The sequence below is a fragment of the Molothrus aeneus genome, chromosome 2, assembly GCF_037042795.1.
Source record: "Molothrus aeneus isolate 106 chromosome 2, BPBGC_Maene_1.0, whole genome shotgun sequence".
NCBI classification, from domain to species: domain Eukaryota; kingdom Metazoa; phylum Chordata; class Aves; order Passeriformes; family Icteridae; genus Molothrus; species Molothrus aeneus.
Window position 1 is genome coordinate 33,132,104 of NC_089647.1, and position 16,885 is coordinate 33,148,988.

General features: G+C 39.6%; 1 protein-coding gene across 7 annotated transcripts in view; it reads left to right on the forward strand.

Annotated features, from left to right (window-relative positions):
- The first annotated feature begins 2 nt into the window (after positions 1 to 2).
- DLG2 (discs large MAGUK scaffold protein 2) overlaps positions 3 to 16,885 on the forward strand; it is a 988,724-nt gene continuing 971,841 nt past the window's right edge. For 6 of the 7 annotated variants that reach the window (XM_066572326.1, XM_066572328.1, XM_066572329.1 and 3 more), the window contains exons 1-2: positions 5 to 135; positions 816 to 1,894. In XM_066572326.1, the coding sequence (XP_066428423.1) occupies positions 1,876 to 1,894 (19 nt within the window). In that variant the 5' untranslated portion in view covers positions 5 to 135; positions 816 to 1,875. Of the gene's footprint in view, positions 136 to 815; positions 1,895 to 16,885 lie in introns of all 7 variants that reach the window. The other variant, XM_066572327.1, reaches the window with a different exon arrangement.

Below are 16,885 nucleotides of genomic sequence, written 5' to 3' on the forward strand. Positions count from 1 at the left end.
GGGCCCGGCGCTGGTTACCGGGGCGGCGGATGGCGGCGGTGGCTCCTCGATGGCGGCGGGGTTGAGCGCGGATCCTGTACCGGCGGCCGGGACGCGGGGACTCCCCCTTCGGTGCGGGGGGGCCCAGTCCTCGGGGTAACCCGCTGACCCTCTCCCCTCAGCCCGCGCCCTTTCCCCGCCTGCCCCTCAGCCCGCGGAACGCCCGCTGCCCCCTTCCCTCCCCTCCGGCTCCTTTGTGCTCTCTCCCCGTCCCGCCCCCTTCGAGCGCCCCTCGCCCCGGCTGCGTCTCGCTTCGCCCCACCTCCAACCCCTCCCTCATCCCCTGCGCTCCTGCCTGTCGCTTGTTCCTCGGCAGCCCTGGGGGGAATTGTCTTCGTCCGTAAACCCAGCCTGGCTCCGCCAGTTCATCTGCACCCATCCCAGCCCCCCAGCCAGCCAGCCCTGTGTGCTTGTTTCACACAGCCTGTGTGCCTCGTTTCGCCTCGGAAAGCAGCAGGCGGACCCCTTTGGGTTCCAGAGAGCTGGGGGAGGGTGGAGTGGGGAGGGGATGAAGGGGGCCATCCTCTGAGGGATGCGGGGACGGACAGATCCCATCTGCGAGCATCAGAGAGCGGAGCAGAGCCGCCCCTTCACACACCCAGGTCCCGTGTCCCCGAGAAGAGGATGCGCGGCAAAGCCCTGTCCTGTGCACCGCAGCTCCTCGTCCTCGCGGGGAACGGAAGCGCTCAGAGCTTGTCCGCCTTTCTCAGACTTCTCCTTAACCAAGTAGATGAGGAAAATCTATCCCGTTTCTGTTTCTCTTTTTGTTTTTGCAGAAAAAGGGGGAGAGAGAGAGAGGCTGATACTGAAGCCAACCAGCTGCGCTTCTGAGTGGGAAACTCCGGACTGATCACATGGCTTGCTTTTTATTTCATTAATACTTCATTATCTCTGAAAATGAACCTTTTGTGAAGCTCTTCTCCTAACTCTCCTTATTCCTCTTTCACGAGGTGGCCGCTGCTGTGCAAGGGAAGGAATGGCATGAAGTAAATGACTCCAGTACAAAGCAATCTGCTTTGCCCAAGTGCCCAGTGGGCAGCACTGTCACTTTAATAATTCCAGGTCAAGGGATTGCTTTCCTCGTTTCAATCCTCTCTTTTAATACATGGGAGGATCAGAGGGACATTAAAGACCGTAAGGCTGGGTGGCTGGCAGATAATAAAAATGAAAGTGTCTGCCCAGTGACTTCTGTTGGGTAAGAGGGTGATATTTGAAGGCTCTTATCTGGTGAGGAAAAAGGGATCTTTTCAGTCTGCTGTGTAGTCTCCTAATACATAGCTAGCAAAATTAATTGAAGAAGTGAAAGAGCTTAAAGAGGCACTTTGGATTGTTTTTGTCTTCCTCCTTATTTGGATTACTTGGGCGTTTTTGTCCTGCAAATAATATGTTTTTGAGCATGTACAGGTGGAGTATTGAGACAGCTGCCTAGAGATGGACTGTGCCTTAATTGTATTGCATAAAATCTTTTAATTTTCAAACTTTGCTGCCAGAAGAGGAGTTATAATAAGGTTTTATATTGCCAAGGAACATTTGCTCTTGTATTTTTATAGAGTCAAATATATTTTAAAGAAATTGAAAGCATCTCTTTAAAAAGAATCAAAAAGCTTCTTTTTCACCCCCTTTTTTTTTTTTCTTATTTGTGGAGAGCGTCGCAAGTCCAATCCAGGGGAACAGCAACTATTCATAGAAATGAAGATTGAAGCTGCATTTCCTTACTGAACTGTAAAAGTGTTCTGCAATAGATAGTCAGTTCCTGACCTTGCAGAGTGTTCCAGTAGTACTTCGTTAGTACCTGTAAATAAGTGCTTGCAACCAGATTCAGAAGTAGGAAGAAGAATGCCAGTCAAGAAGAAAGGTGGGCTATGAAGCTTCATATCTCATATTGTGTCTTCATTGTGTTAGATTGCTGACTTCTAGTACTTAACCATTTCAAATTAAAAATGCTTTTATGGGGAATGGAAATCGTTTTTCTTTTGCATTGAAAATGGGAGAAAAATCTGTGCACTTAAAAAATGATTTTTAAAAATAACTTTATGCTGTGCTTTAAGATTTACATAAAATTTGGCCTCAAATGGTTTTTTTTATAAAGATCAGCTGTCTGAGATTTTGAACAGGCACCAAGAGAAAAGCTTGATGTTTAATTTTCTGAGAAGCCTCTCTTACAAATGCTAATAAATTTGAAAACCACAGTTTAATCTGTTATCTATTTGTGACACGTTTGGCAGATAAACATCAGCTATCAGTAGCAGCATAAATAAATAACAAAGTTTCGAGGCTGATTTTAAAACCAAGTTATGAGAGTTGTGTTTTGAAGGTGATTTGAACATGTTTTTTTTTTTTTTAATGTGATTTTATTCAGCTTGAATTTCTATGCTTTAGTACAATATAAAACTACTGACTTAAGGCTGTAGTAGGGCAGCATTTAAGAAAAGACAGTCGCACATTTGGCCTCTTCTCACGTCCAGTTTGTGTTTGCAGCTTTGGAAAATGTAGCTTCCAGTGAGCAAACAACAATTGGGAAGTATATGAAGGAAAATTCTTACACTGAAAACACTCACAGACTTTAGATTATTTCTGGTTTCTTGCAAATTGGACACGGATTTAAAGTTTCTGAATATGCTAATAGAGTATAAGGGTCATGGGAACCTTTTTTATTCAGCTCATCTGTCCAGATGTGCCTGGGTCTAATATATCCCTGATCTCCACAAAATGTGGAGGAAAGGGCAAAAAGTGAATGTTACAAACAGAAATGAGGATGTAATCAATGTGACTTTGGATTCTCTTCCGTATAGGAATAATCCTTCATTAGTTATGAGTTAACACTTACTATATAAATACTGATACAACACACAGATTGTTAGAATTTTTTAATGAAAAAAACAATAAATGGGATTTTGTGATTGTGTTTTCAAAAATGACAGTGTAGAAATGAAATCTCAAACCTGAAATGTTTTAATGAATGGCCTTGTCATTCATGGAATCACTTGGCATTATGTGTAGTAAAGGTGGAAACGTGTGTGGAGGAGTTCCGTTCTTAATAATTCATCCTTCTGTGCTGTAAAAGTGTCACCCTGATGTACTGGGGAGGCTTCTGTATTCTACCTGTTTACAGAAGGAAAACTGAGGCTTTTGATTATTTAAGTATTAATCCTGATTTAGATGATTCACACTAAGGATGTTTCTGTGCCAGATGTTCAGCTGTAATTCAGTTTCCGAATACTCGCTGCAGGACTTTAGGGGTGAAATCTTACAGGCTCCTTTGTGCAGAAATAAGATTGGCAATCACAGCAGTCCCTTCTGGCCTTAAAAATCTCTGAATTTCCTGTTTGTTTCCAGGCAGTTGGGCTCAGTCTTAGTGTACACCAAGGCTTGACTTTCTTCTTTGGTGTTACAAGGATGTGTGTTTTGGCAACATTAAAATATAAAGTCAAGAGACCCAAATGTTCCCCTTGAAGTACTTTAAATTGTCACATCAATCAGTGTACTGAAGTTGCCAGTGTGAATGTTTTTGATTATTAAAAGAGTATTGTTAAGAATGTATTTAAGCATGTAAATTGCAGGATTAAAAATGTTGGCGAATCAGCAACTTCATTTTGATTTTGAGCGACTTAATTTGTCTAGTTCGTGCAATAGACTTTAACTTTCTAAATGTAATTAAAAGCATGCTGGCAACTCAAAGCATTTTGCTGTTTTTAAAAAGATTGCTATTTTTTCAAGTAATGCCTGTTAGTTCTATGAATATTAGGGAGATTGAGGGGTTTCTTCCATGTTTGGTTTTTAGGGTTTTTTTCCCCATTTATTTGCCTGATGATTTTGACAGCAGTTTGTGGCTAACTAGTTAGTATTTCTGATGATGACGTATTTTCCTTTTTTGGGGAAAATTTGGGAGTTCACGTCTACCATCCTGCCCATCAAGGGCATCTGTAGAAATCTCCGTGGGATTCTCTCTTGTAGGCTGTGCAGAAGTATTTCAGTATCAGCATTGAGGACAGGATTATCCCTCTCCTTGTCAGCACTTCTTTCTGCTTTGCTATTTTGGATTTGATTAAAATATTCTCCTAAAATCAGTATGGAGACAGAGAAACCTGTGAAACAAGCTTTGAAACATACTGATATTTATCACTGGAAGTTGTTGCCAAGCACTGTTTTCTTTGGCACTGGCCTGTTATGGGTCTTTCTAAAGAACAATTGAAGCATTTTGGGAACTTACCTTTGAAATAGCTCTCACATCTAGTACCAGTCTTCACATTTCACATAGCTTTTCACGTAATTTACACTTCACCTTGCTGCTTGCTGTGATGCCTGCCATCTTGCTTTTAAAAGTCCAGGCCTGTATAGTTAGGAAAAAAATAGTTTGCTTAATAATAAAAATCATATAACTTATAGGAAGCTTTAATTTCTTATGAATGTGGAAAAAAAAAAGGCTTGGTTCTGGTCATGTGTCAGTACCTGATGTGCTAGAGTGAAAGTATTTTTTTTTCTCATTTCTGTGTGGAGGGCAATGAGGCTTTACCTTCCCCGGAACATTCACAGAGCTGACATGCTTGCTGGCAGTACCAGCAAAAAGCAAGGCTGGAAAGGGACTATGGAGTATCCTGTGGTGTTGGATGTGCTCCCTATAGGTATGGGGTGAGATATTGGAGATATTGTATGGATTGGTGCACTATTGCTGCACAATTAAACACAGGGCTCTTCTATTTGGCTTTTGCTCATCTCTAATTTTGAAATACACTTAAAGTTTTAAATCAGACAAGACAGGCATCTGACTGTAGTTACAGAATGATTTGTTAGACAGTGCCATTTAGAGATGGAATGAGATGAACAATTTTGAGAAGTAAATAAATTCATTATTTTTGCTTAATTTTTACCTTTTGCAAACTAGGATGTTTCTGAGTAGAACTATGAATGGAAATATTAGGGAATTTCTTGAGGAAGGCTTTGCTTCAAAGTAAAATTGTACTACCATACAGAAGACGTGGAGTTAGGGTTTTGCGTGGGTTTAGATGTTTGCTCTCCCTCCCTCCCTTCCTCCCTCCCTCCCTGAGTTACTTAGCTTGATTTCTGTTAACTGTAAGGGACTATATTTAGATCTGTAATTGCACATATTTTGGATTCATCAACAGAATAGTTAATAGCAAAAATGTTACTGTAATTCATTTATGTCTTTCACAGTGATGGAAAGAACTAATTAAATCCTTGCTCCTCTGTGATGAAGAACAGACTCCAGTTTTGGAGCCCTGCTTGTGATTCACACAGAGATGGCAGGAACCCCCACATCTGGGTGCCTGGCTACACATGTGCTTCTAGATGAACCCTGTCATCCTCCTTGCACATCTAGCTGTGTCTGGGCAGTCAGAGATATGAGTGCTGGGGTTTGTGCTGCCCTCATGCCACTTTGCATCTTTCAAAGGGAGAGGGATTGTCCCTTTAGTCAGATGAAACCTGTGGGCTGCTGTTAAAATCATCTTGACTTGCCCCACCTTGTTGCCCGTTTATAAAGATGTGCTGATTCTGTCATGGAATAACTTTTTGCATCATTCCTTTTATATTAAAAATGCCTTCCAGGACATGTTTTATTAAGCACATCAACGTCAAGAATTAAAATGTGTCAGACTGAATCCATGTGACAACTTCTGGGCCATTTAGAAGAATCTGACAGATGTGCTCTATGAAATGCTGGATTTTGTACTGGTAATGGTGACTTTGTGGCTGGTCTGTTGAAAGGAAGGGGTCTAAAAACAACTCAGCAGGAACTTTTAAAGAAAAGTTCATAAAGGACCAGACAAAGCTAGCTCCCATTCATGCCCTAATTCTCTTTCAAGGTGGAAGCTTCTTTTTAGCTAACAAAATTTAAATTTAGGATCATAACTTTTTGTGCTCAAAAATCTCGAATGTGGTTTCAGTCTTCTTACATCTTACAGCAGCAAATCCAACATATATTGGAAATTTTCTTTCTCATTTACTTGTAACAGGTAATTGGTATTAGAAGATTTTTGTCCTTTCAGTTGCTGAATAGGAATTCTCAAGTAAGTATAAGGCTAAAAGGCTAATTCCTTCACTCCAAGTTTTCTTTTCTTCAACTACCTCTAAGTTTTTACAGTTATTTTCAGTATGGGATCAGTGCGAATTTTAGTTAAATTTACAGACTCTGGAAAGCACAGTTTTAGATTTCCAAGAGTTAAACAAGTGTCAGAAAATGACTATCTAAACTGTGCCAGTTTTCACCACAAAGCTTTGATTTAAAGATGTCACTGCTTTTATGGCAGTGAGCTTTTTCCAGCCATTGTTTCTGCTGTGAGAAACAGTGAAGTATTTTGCCTACAAAAGGACTAAAGGAGCAGGCATTATAGAGAACAAGCCTTCTGTTATATGCATGCACACTGCAAGGCTAAGTGGACTCTGGACTGGCAGTAGTGAAATTTATGCTCTTTTTCAGCCCTGCTGTTATTCTGGTACTTCTCAGACGTTTCATGTAGATCCATCCTATTTTATATGCCTCACCTAGGTAGGGTGCCCAGCTTTTTGTCCTGGAGTGTTGCTTTGGTCAGCAGAGAGAGAGATCCACCTCTAAAGGGCGTTTTAACACACCTAAGATCTGCCTTCTGGACAATTGTCATTTTCTCAGGGTACAAAACACAGGGTAACCACACTATAACTCCCTTACCTCAGTTTGATGCTGTCTCATTCTCTCATATAAATTTTAGTGGAATAACATCTCCTTATCTGAGATATTTATGAGAGCTGACACTGTGTGTTCTGTGAGAGCTATAAATTAACCCTATTCATTATTTTAGGGGAGGGGAAAAGTGTTATAAATTACTGTACTATTAGTCACTGGACTTGGAAGCAACCACAGTGTTGGTACAAGCACAAGAGGCAGCTGTGCATCCTCTCCTCCATTCCTGTTAAGTGCGTATTGCACTCAGTAGAAGCAATGGTGTCTTGCATTATAAGCATAATCTTTTTCCTGCTCATCCTCTCTTCTTTCCTTCTGAATTTGTTCCAGATGGCCAAGCTAGATGTCAGAGGGTAACCATGGAGAAAAAGCCGAATTTGTAACTAGTGGCCAAAAGTGATAAAAGATGGTTTTGCAGTCCCTGCTTCAGGAAAATGAGAAAATCTGCCTTACTCAGATATGCTTATTTTGGTCAGGTCATACCAGGTTCCTGCTTCTTGGAAGTATTTAAGGTCTGTTTCACTGTGGTATCTTCCTGTATTTACTGTGAATTAACACAGTGCTGAACAACAGCTTTATAAAAATAGAAATAAAGGTCATGTTTTCTCCTGCCATATTCATCCCAGAAAGAGCCAGCAAGACTGCCCTGATATAATTGGTGATGGCAGTAATAATCGACATACAAAATATGTGAAGAAAATATTTGCTCTTTATTGGATGTGGTCTAGAAGAGATTTTGGTGGCAGAACTTTGCCAGAACAAGTCAGTGCAATTGTCCCTAAGTCTGACTTCACTTTTGGGCTGAAGAAGTTGACACTTCCTTCAAAACGTATTTATCAGGGAATTGATCAGGTAGCATTCCCTGGAAAGAGGGAATCTGGACAGTTTACAGTTTCACAAGCAGAAACCAGTCTTTTCTGATTTCAGATGTTCCTCTCCCCTGACCATATGGGCATATCTCACATTATGCTGTAGTGGAATAATTCAGGCTTCTTCTGGTTCAGATCAAGGGTTGAGCACTATATTAACACTGCCTTGCAGATGGATGTCTGCTAAGCTGTGCCTTTAACCAGAAAAACCCCAACCAAACTACCCCAACCCAAGGTTTGCAAATCTACAGACCCAGTTGTTTAATGTCCAAAGTGTAAAATTTATTTTATGTTGTTGCCTGAAGGTGCACATTGGTTTTTTTAATTGACTCGGAGATTCTAGTATAATACAAAGGCTTTGAAATTAAAAATTCCAACATGGATGTGAGAAGATGTAAGACCATAATGCCTATTTTGCTAATCAATAAAGGTAATTTGATCTCATTCAATTTTTTTTTTTTTTTTGCATTACTGGAAAGCATTTGTGTTACTGAATTGTTTTCTTTCATGTAATATAATGATTCTTTTGTATGAGTTTGGAAGTTATTTATTCCTGAATAGGCATATTTTTCTTAGTTTTGTGTCTCACTCCAATTTTCACATTTATGTTAATTTTGATACTGAATGTTCTTCTAAAGGAAAAAAAATAGCTGCTGTACTAAGTGTACAACTCCTGGTTTTTACTCTTGCAACTATACATCAAGTTCCACTAGTTCTGTGTCTTGCATTCAATTAGATTGTAAGCTCTTCAAAGCAGGGCACTCTGATAATTTTGCATTGTTAAGATGTCAATTTACATTTATTCAGCTGTATAAATAAGAGGTTTTTATTTGGTGCTATGTCATTTTGAGGGTTTGTGGCTTCATTTTTCATTCTGTCTTCATATTTGCATTGTTGATTTAACATTAACATTTGTACACCTAGATTTTAACATTATGACACTTGAAAGGCAGAAACAAGAAGGTCAGGTGAAGCTACTTGTAATTGCAGGGTGTCTGGTTTTGGAAGGAGTCTCAAGGCCCCAGAATCTGCTCATTCTGTTGTCTGAAATGCAAACAGGTCACCTGTGTAGCCAGGTCACCAAACTGGAGCAAGGATTGTTAATGAACAGGTCCCACATTGCCTTCAACATATCTGGGAAAAGAGAACTCGTTGGAAAAAAGGAGTGGCCCTGGTGTGATGAGCAGCTGATATCAGCAGTTGTTGAAGTCCTTTTGTGGTCCCCTGAGGAGAAGTGATGTGGTGGGAAGAATTTGGGTCCCAGAGTGAGCCCCTGATAAGCACTGGGCTCTTCCTTATGTAAAGTGTGATACATAAGATTAACAGGTTAGACACGAAATACTGAGTATTTTTTCAATATTTAATTGTAGTTTACAGGCAGGGATGAGTAGAGAAGACATATCAGTGGGATTGCAGGGGTCAGATAATCATCTGGGGGCTCTGAAGCAGGAATGTAGCTTGGTTCTCAGGATGCTTTCTGATAAACAGAAATGCTGGAGTAAAGTTTGTGAGTTTATGCTGAGCCACTTCCTGATCTTTATATAATTATCTTATTCCTTGTGTTAGTACAGTTAGTCAAGTTTAAAGAATTACATTTTAAACAAAAAAATGTGTGAAGGCAGTATTTTACTGGAACAGATGTGTGGTTATATGTTGTAAAATCAAGTTTGAAGATACATGGACAAAAAGCTTACATTGAACTAATCAACATAAATATATGAAATTTTTCTTAGTTGTCCTTATAGTAAGTTAGACAAAAAGTCTGATTCTTAACAAATAGGCAAAATAAAGAACCCACCACATCCCTGGTTGGTTGTGTGTGTTTCGTAAAGCTGACGGTTTTTCTGTCCAGCTCCATCCACCAGTCAGTGTTCCTGTATCATTACTGGGTGTCCAGCCTGAGCTTATAGGTTGTGTGTTAAGATAAATTTAATTCCAGAAAAGAGAGTAAGAGGCTTTGAGAAAGTCAAAAGTATACAAAAGTTGCAGAGGCTGGAACTGTGAAAAAGGACACTGAGCAGGGAAGGGACACGACAAATCGACAAGTGTAGAAGAGGCTGTAAAGGGAATAATGGTGGTTTACCTTACACTTTAACATCTGGATGAAAAGTAGTTGTCCTGACTTTAACATAAAAAGATTGGTTTTATGTATTTGGAAAAAACCACTAGAACCTTCAAGCACTGAAGTCAGATGGTGAGGGATCTTATGGATGTTGTAGGAGGTTACCAGTGCAATTAGATGCCATCTGGGTGTAAGCCTGGGCCCGTCTGCACAGCAGGGAGGAAACTGAAGATCTCCTAGGGCTCCTCCAGGCTCTCTGTGTCTGTCTGTTCTCAGAGTTCAGCTGACACATCATAACACAATTCCTGCTCTTCAAAGCAATCAGAACATTTAGCCTCTGTGTTGTATCTGCTCAAATCAATATTCTGGAACAGGAGACTGATGGGCAACTTCTGTGGCTCTGTGGCAGCTCTGTGGGGCACAGAGACCTGCAATAACACAACTGCATGGTAACACTGTTCAGTGCAAACCCACCTGTCCTCCTTACTTCAGATTTCCTTGGAATTTGGATACCTGGTTTCCCCTTCATATACCAGGGCATGTAATACTGCCTTGTTCTGAGAAATTGGTACTTGCATAGCAGTTCTTACAGTCTGTCTTGCCCATTTCTTGTCTGCTGGCAGCATCATGGTCTAGAATAACACTGCTTCACAATGGAACTGTTCTTAAATTGGAGTTCTGCAGGAAAGCAGTTGTGCAGAGAATTCACCAAGGCTATGGTTAGTTCAGGGATGTCACACTTTTTACAGTTAATGGAGAGCAAGGGCAATTCAGAATGCAACCTCAACTTGAAATATCATTCCTTGAAAGACTCTCCACTTGCCCAAGATTAATCTCCACAGGCCATGTGTTGGCATCCTCTGTGTGCCAACCTGGTTGCTAAAAGCTGAAATCCTAGAAACAAGCCTGCCTGGTATTCCCTTCGATGATTACCCCCCTCCTTTTTCTGTCCCCTTGTTTTCCCTAGCAGGACAGAACATGGGTTTATGTGCCATGCATATCCTGAGGAGCTGTTATTTTTAACCCTTTTGCTTGTTTGTTGTCAGTGCTCTCCACACTGGGTGATTGTCACATATGTCACGCCTTATGCTTCCTCAAGGTTGTATAACCCATATGCTGCATTTTCTGGATACTTGTTTAAAGTCCTCTTAAAGAGATGAAGGGCCCAAGATGCTGGGAGTTTTCTGGTTTTTACACATATTCCCTGTCTGCTTTTCCTCTGTGCAGTCTGCTTAATTTGTGTCTCATAATAATGTTTATATGTAAATATTTTATGATTATCATTTGTCTAGTAGTTCTCAAGTCCTTTGAACCATGGGAGCTTACAGCTTGTGTTTTTCTCAACCATCTATTGTACTGTTTCTTGAAATTCTTTCTGAAATTTAACTGCCTTTCTGCTCTTTTCCTCTGTGGGTACCAAGTATTGTGTATTAGCAGAATTTATTCCTTTGTATTTGCTGTTCTGTGTGCAGATCAGGGAAGATAAATGAGTTACTGATAGGTTTGACTTGGATCAAGTCCCAAGGCAGGTTGCCTGGAAAGTACTTACTGCATTCCCTCCTGCTGATCTGTAACAACTCATTTTAATATTTTGAGAATTCCAGACCAGAGAATCAAATCAAGACATCTTTAAATAATGGAGGCAGGGAACAGTGTTTGCTCCTCTGTCTCTTTTGGTCATCTAAATGAGGGCGTGAACTATCCAAAATGAAAGTAGTTTTTGAGATCCTTTTTCTTCTAAAGTTATCAAAGATCACTTCCTTGCTCCCTTTTGGGGTATTCTGGTTCAATTTCTCACTTCTATTTTGGCTCCTGTGTTTTTTCTCCACCATTCTTCATGCCTTTTCCTGCTCCAATGCCCTACATTTTCCCAGTTCTGGTTCTCAAAGACCTGTAAAGTGTCTCCTGAAATGTGTTGGCATTTTCTTCTTTTAAAATTCACCTCTGGAACAGACTTGGCAAGTCAGAAGATAATTGAAATCCCTTTTAGGAAAAAAAAACCGATTAAAAAAAGGAAAAAAATTGAAATTGAAATAAAAACACCCCTTCATCTTATCAATTCAGTTAGGGTTAGATCTCAACTAATGTTAAGTGTCTCTCACCAATGAAACCTTATTTTTCATTAAAGTTGACATTTTTCCACCCTGTTGTACCCCAAAAAGATTTTCATTCACAAACTCTGATGCTAGTGTGAGGAAAAAAAATGTAAATGCATTTCTAAACTTAGCAAGAGGCTGTGGTAGACTTGGTTCTCTGAGAAGCAGTGGCTTCCTGATACTCCCTTGTGCTGGTGCAGGGTGCTATTAACTAGCTGAGTCTGATTTCTTCCACATGCAAGGCAGAACTTGCTGAGTTTGGAATTGTATTTTCATTTCTTTCTCTCCATTTTCCAAGCTACCTTGCTTCATAGCAGGAGATGAATGGCAGGATCCTACTCCCAAGGAAAGCAGCAGCAGCAGCTCTCAGCAGACTGGAGGTGTTCAAAGCACAACAATTTGAGTGCAAAATCAGTAACTGGTCCTGGCCAGTAGAGTTCAGCCTATATGATTTTACTGTAGCCAGAAGGAGCTCTAATGGCTTGAAAATAGCCATAAATTTGTATATAGGGCCTTAGCAGCATCTGCTTGAGCTATATAGTGCTTCCATTATCTGCTCCTTTGGTTTGAGCCATCATCCTTCAACAAACCCTGGACTGAAAACGGAGCTGCCTGGAGACTGGTTTTTGAATCACTTTTACTTCCTCATATAGTTTCAATTAATCTTGTTAGTCAAACCTGTTCCTAATTAGTTATTGAAGTTTATGGATAAACCTAAATTATCTTCAGGTGTAGTATACTAGTTCATCTGAGGGATAAATGGTGTGCATAAAAACCTGGGAGATATTTAAGAAACTTATTTCTGGGGTCTGGCCTATGGTGTGGTGTGTAACCTGCTATGTGCAGGCAGGGCTGTGTCATCCTCAGTCCCATATGATGGCACAAAATCTTTTTAATCAACTCAACTGTCCACACCAGCAGAGCTGCAGATGCTTGAGCTCTGCCAGGACTCTACTGTAAATGCTGTATTAAGTATGGTGTCTCCTTGCTTGCATGGAGTTTCAAAGTGATTCTAAAAACATGCTTGCAAAACATGAGAGCATGGAAAACATCAGCAGAGGAAGGGAATCATTCTGCTTCAAGGTACTGATTAGTATTCCAAGTAGTGGAATCCAGGTCTCAGATATAGACCCTGAGAAATAGATGGAATTGATTTTGACATCATTTTAGCAAAGTAGATGATAAAATTATTGCAGTATTAATTTAAGTATGTATAATTATCAAATTTAGTCTTTCATATGTGTAGCTTACATTTTAAGAGCAATGCTTTAGGAAAGGAATTTATTGGTGAGAATATAATTTCTCCTGATATATAGTGCACCTTCCTCTGTATGTGCTTGGATGTATAGCTTAATTTCTTTTTGACAGTATCCCCAGAAAATTTTTTGTCTATAAGATATACTGAAGTTATGCTTTGCTAAAATATAACTTGGGTTTTCTGCACAATTTTCTATACAGTTTTTGTATTTGTTTCATCAGATGTATGAGCATTGCCTCAACAGATTATTTTACTCTATAGCATAAATGTCTACTTATTGAACTTTAAAAATCAACTTTACAGAAAAATCTATACAGTGGTGGTACTTTAAATGTGGTGTATTCTGTAATGATCCCATCTAGTATAATAACCCTGAGAAAAGGATTTGCATCTTCTTTGATTCTTACATAGATGAATACATTAAGTAGAAACTCATTCTGTAGGAGAAAAATTGAGTAATTCCTTGTGTGATAAAAACTTTAGAATGAGAGAGGAAGAAAAGTTTTCTGAGAGAGTCCAGTAAACAAAGTTACTTATAGTTTTGTGTTAATATTACGTATCTCTGATTTGCTGTATTGTAGCAATTACCCATTCCCTGATCAGTAACATAAACCACAAACATTCCTGAACTGCTTAAAAATTGCGGAGTGATAAAGCAATAAAATTTACAGAATTGTGAGTTAGTTTGGGTTAACTGATAACTACTTGGAAAAGATCCTGTAGGATTGTAAAAGCTGTTTTATTCCTTAAGATTTTTTTCTTACAATTGTATTAAGATGTTTTGAGTATGATTTATTTAAACAAAACAATAATGCATTCACTGACTGTAAGAATATAAGCGTGTTTTTGTAGGACTCTATCTTCTGAATGGTTCTTATCTAAGTCCCCTTTCAAAGCCAATAGGATCAATTCAAAAATAGTGTCATAAAATACAAAGAAGCAGTGAAAAAAAAAATTAGATCTACATCCAGCAGGCCTCATGGGGCACAGATGATGCTGACTTTTCAGTGGTCTTTTGTTCACGGACAAAGGACCTACTCAGGATCCACAGAGAGGCCCACCTCTTGGGATATTAAATTGTGTGTTCAGTGGATTTGTTGTCTTGCTTGAATTTGATTTTGGTATCAGTACTGGAGAATAGTGATCCCATAGGACAAAGATTTTTTTGGTTGCATTTCTGATATACTCCGTGAGGTACAGGACTTATTTTGGCTGCTATAAGTTAACTGTGGCTTATTGTATACTCTAATGGATACAGTGATCCAGCCCCTCGCGAAAGCCACCAATCTCTCATTCTTCTTGATGAAAAGAATGTGTGGGAATTCAGATTCAGAAACTTCCACTTAATTGGGTGGCAGGGAATATGGTTCTTATTTGAGTATTGTGCTGCAGTCCATTCTTGCAACCAGATGGTACTTAGGCTTTGTAGCTGCAAAAGAAAAAAAATACTGGATGTCCTCATCTGTGTTGGGTATGACTGGGTGTTGACAATGGTTATTATTATGGGGAGAGTACTCAGCATTTTTCAGCTGAGCCATTTTATTACATTATTTCCTATTGCTTTGTGTTGTGCAGAGGTAGGAATGTGCTGTGCTGGTGTTGAAAGGAATTGGGCCCCAGCATGCTAAATACTGTCAAATATATATGAAAGTTTAGTTCTGAGTAATTTATAAACAGGAGAGTTCATAAAGAAGGGGGGAAGTTCTTTTTTGATAAGCCTAATCTGGTGAGAAATTGACTGGAGATTCAAGTAGTCTCCATAATTCTCTTGGCTTTTCAGGAGTACTCCAGCAGTGGTGTTTGCACAGCCCCCCTCCCTGACCTGCTGAAATAACTCTTGGTCAGGATGTGCCTGGGTATCCTCATTGAATCACCCATCACGTTGCAGGTTATTTGGAAAGCTAGATACACTGCTGCCAAGTGAGATTGTGCAGGAAAAGGATGCAACTCCATGCTGGAGCTTAGGAATGGAGTAAAAATTAATGTATCCTATTAAAGCTAGAGAGGAAAATTAGGCAGGAAGATCATTACTTGATCTGGGATTTAGATTTAGCACTAGAGCTGTACTCTGTTGCTAGTTGTTCAGTTAGTAGAGTTTAGGACTCTTCTGGGGTCAACAAGAAGTAGTAACAACAAGAAGTTGCAATGAAAGTAGTCTTTGCATCTTCATGAATTGAAAAATAGTATTTCAAGTGAAAATGAAAACTGCTCACATCCCCAAAGGATGCTGCTTTTTGTAGCATTGTACTTTTTAAAATATGAACTGTACACTTCAGGAAAGGAATGATTAAAAGGGGAGAATGATTAAAGATGGGGATGTCAGCATGCTTCACCAAATCACTAAGAAAGAGAGTGGTATCCCTGGTGCAGAAGAGGCATTCACATCCCATTTTCCTGATTTCTCAGTCTACTCTTAAAATGTACTGGATACTTTGCAGTGGTTTTCCACCACTCTGTGGCTTCACTTTACTATGAGTGACCATGGATTCATTACATATGCATATCTGTACTTGGGAGAAGGTGAATTACTGATTCCAACCCATGCTTTTAGTTATGGACTAATTATTTTATTGAGGGTGGCCAGAAGGTTCATTGTATCAATGAATGTACAAATGTCTCAGGTCGGTCAGGCGTGGTCATGAGGTCAGTAAAAGATATGGTGTAATTGGGGTTTTAAAAGCAAAAGAAGCTGAGCTTACGTGCAGAAGTAGTTCTCTGTACCCAACCATATCCCACTTGCATCCAGGGCTTTGTTTCAAGGCTGTGCTTTTGGTTTGGATGACTTGATGTAAGCCCAGCTGAGGTATTGTGATGTGGCCTTAAAAGAACTGATCTCTCTCTCTCTCTGTGTGGGTTATAAGTCGTCCTAAGTGCAATTGCCTAATTGCCTGCCCCAAGGACAGCTATCCTAGAAAGGAGTTCCTCTTGGAGACCCCCTCAAGCGGGGATCAAAGCAGAGAATTGTGAGCTCCTCCATTATAATGGCTAGACTGCTATAAAATGTTCCTTAATCTTCCTGTCTCTATGATATGTACATAGGTTGGACTCGATGATCTTGGAGGTCTTTTCCAACCTTAATGATTCTATATATCTATATAGATGTCTGTGCACATATAAAAATGTTTAAATAATAGTCCTTTTTATTCATTATGTTTTTAATTTCTCTGATAAAATGCTTGTGACCAGGTAGAATTTCTGTGAGGAGAAAGAAAAAACGTTGCCTCTTTTTAAACTTTGATTTATTAAAATTTTCCCCTTTTTAAATTTGAGAATGTGATCAGGTTACAGAATCCAAGTCATGTCTCTGCCACAGTGTGAACTCATCTGGTTGTCACTTCTCAAGGCCTATAATGCAGGAAGTCATCAAGACCCTGAACAAAGACAGTCAATCTTTATACAGTGAAAAAGGAGCATTATTTTAGTTATTTAGTAAAAAAGAATTTTAAAAGTGATCTTTATTGCCTTTCCAAACATTTTACATTACTTTGCATTTATTCTAACCAGAGGAATCTGACCCTCTCCTAGTAATGAAACTTGCATTGAACTCTAATGGGAGAAGTTTAGACTGAGGCACTTGCTTTTAATTATTAATTGGGAGGAGAGGGGGAGTTTAAGTACTTGGGAATCTTACTGAAAATTACGTGGCAATACAATTACAAAAGCATGTGCGGATATCTCCGTGTCATACATATGTTCATGTACATTTCTGGAATCTAACTGGGATGGGGAGAAGGACAGATGAGGTCAGATTCTCCATGTTCCTCTCTTTTCTTCTCTGTAAGATGGTGATGTTTGGATTTCATGCAATTTTGCATGCTATTCATGCTCTTGGCAAGTGACTGCATGAAGATAATAGCAGCAGGAGAAACAGAGCTCTGCTCCTCT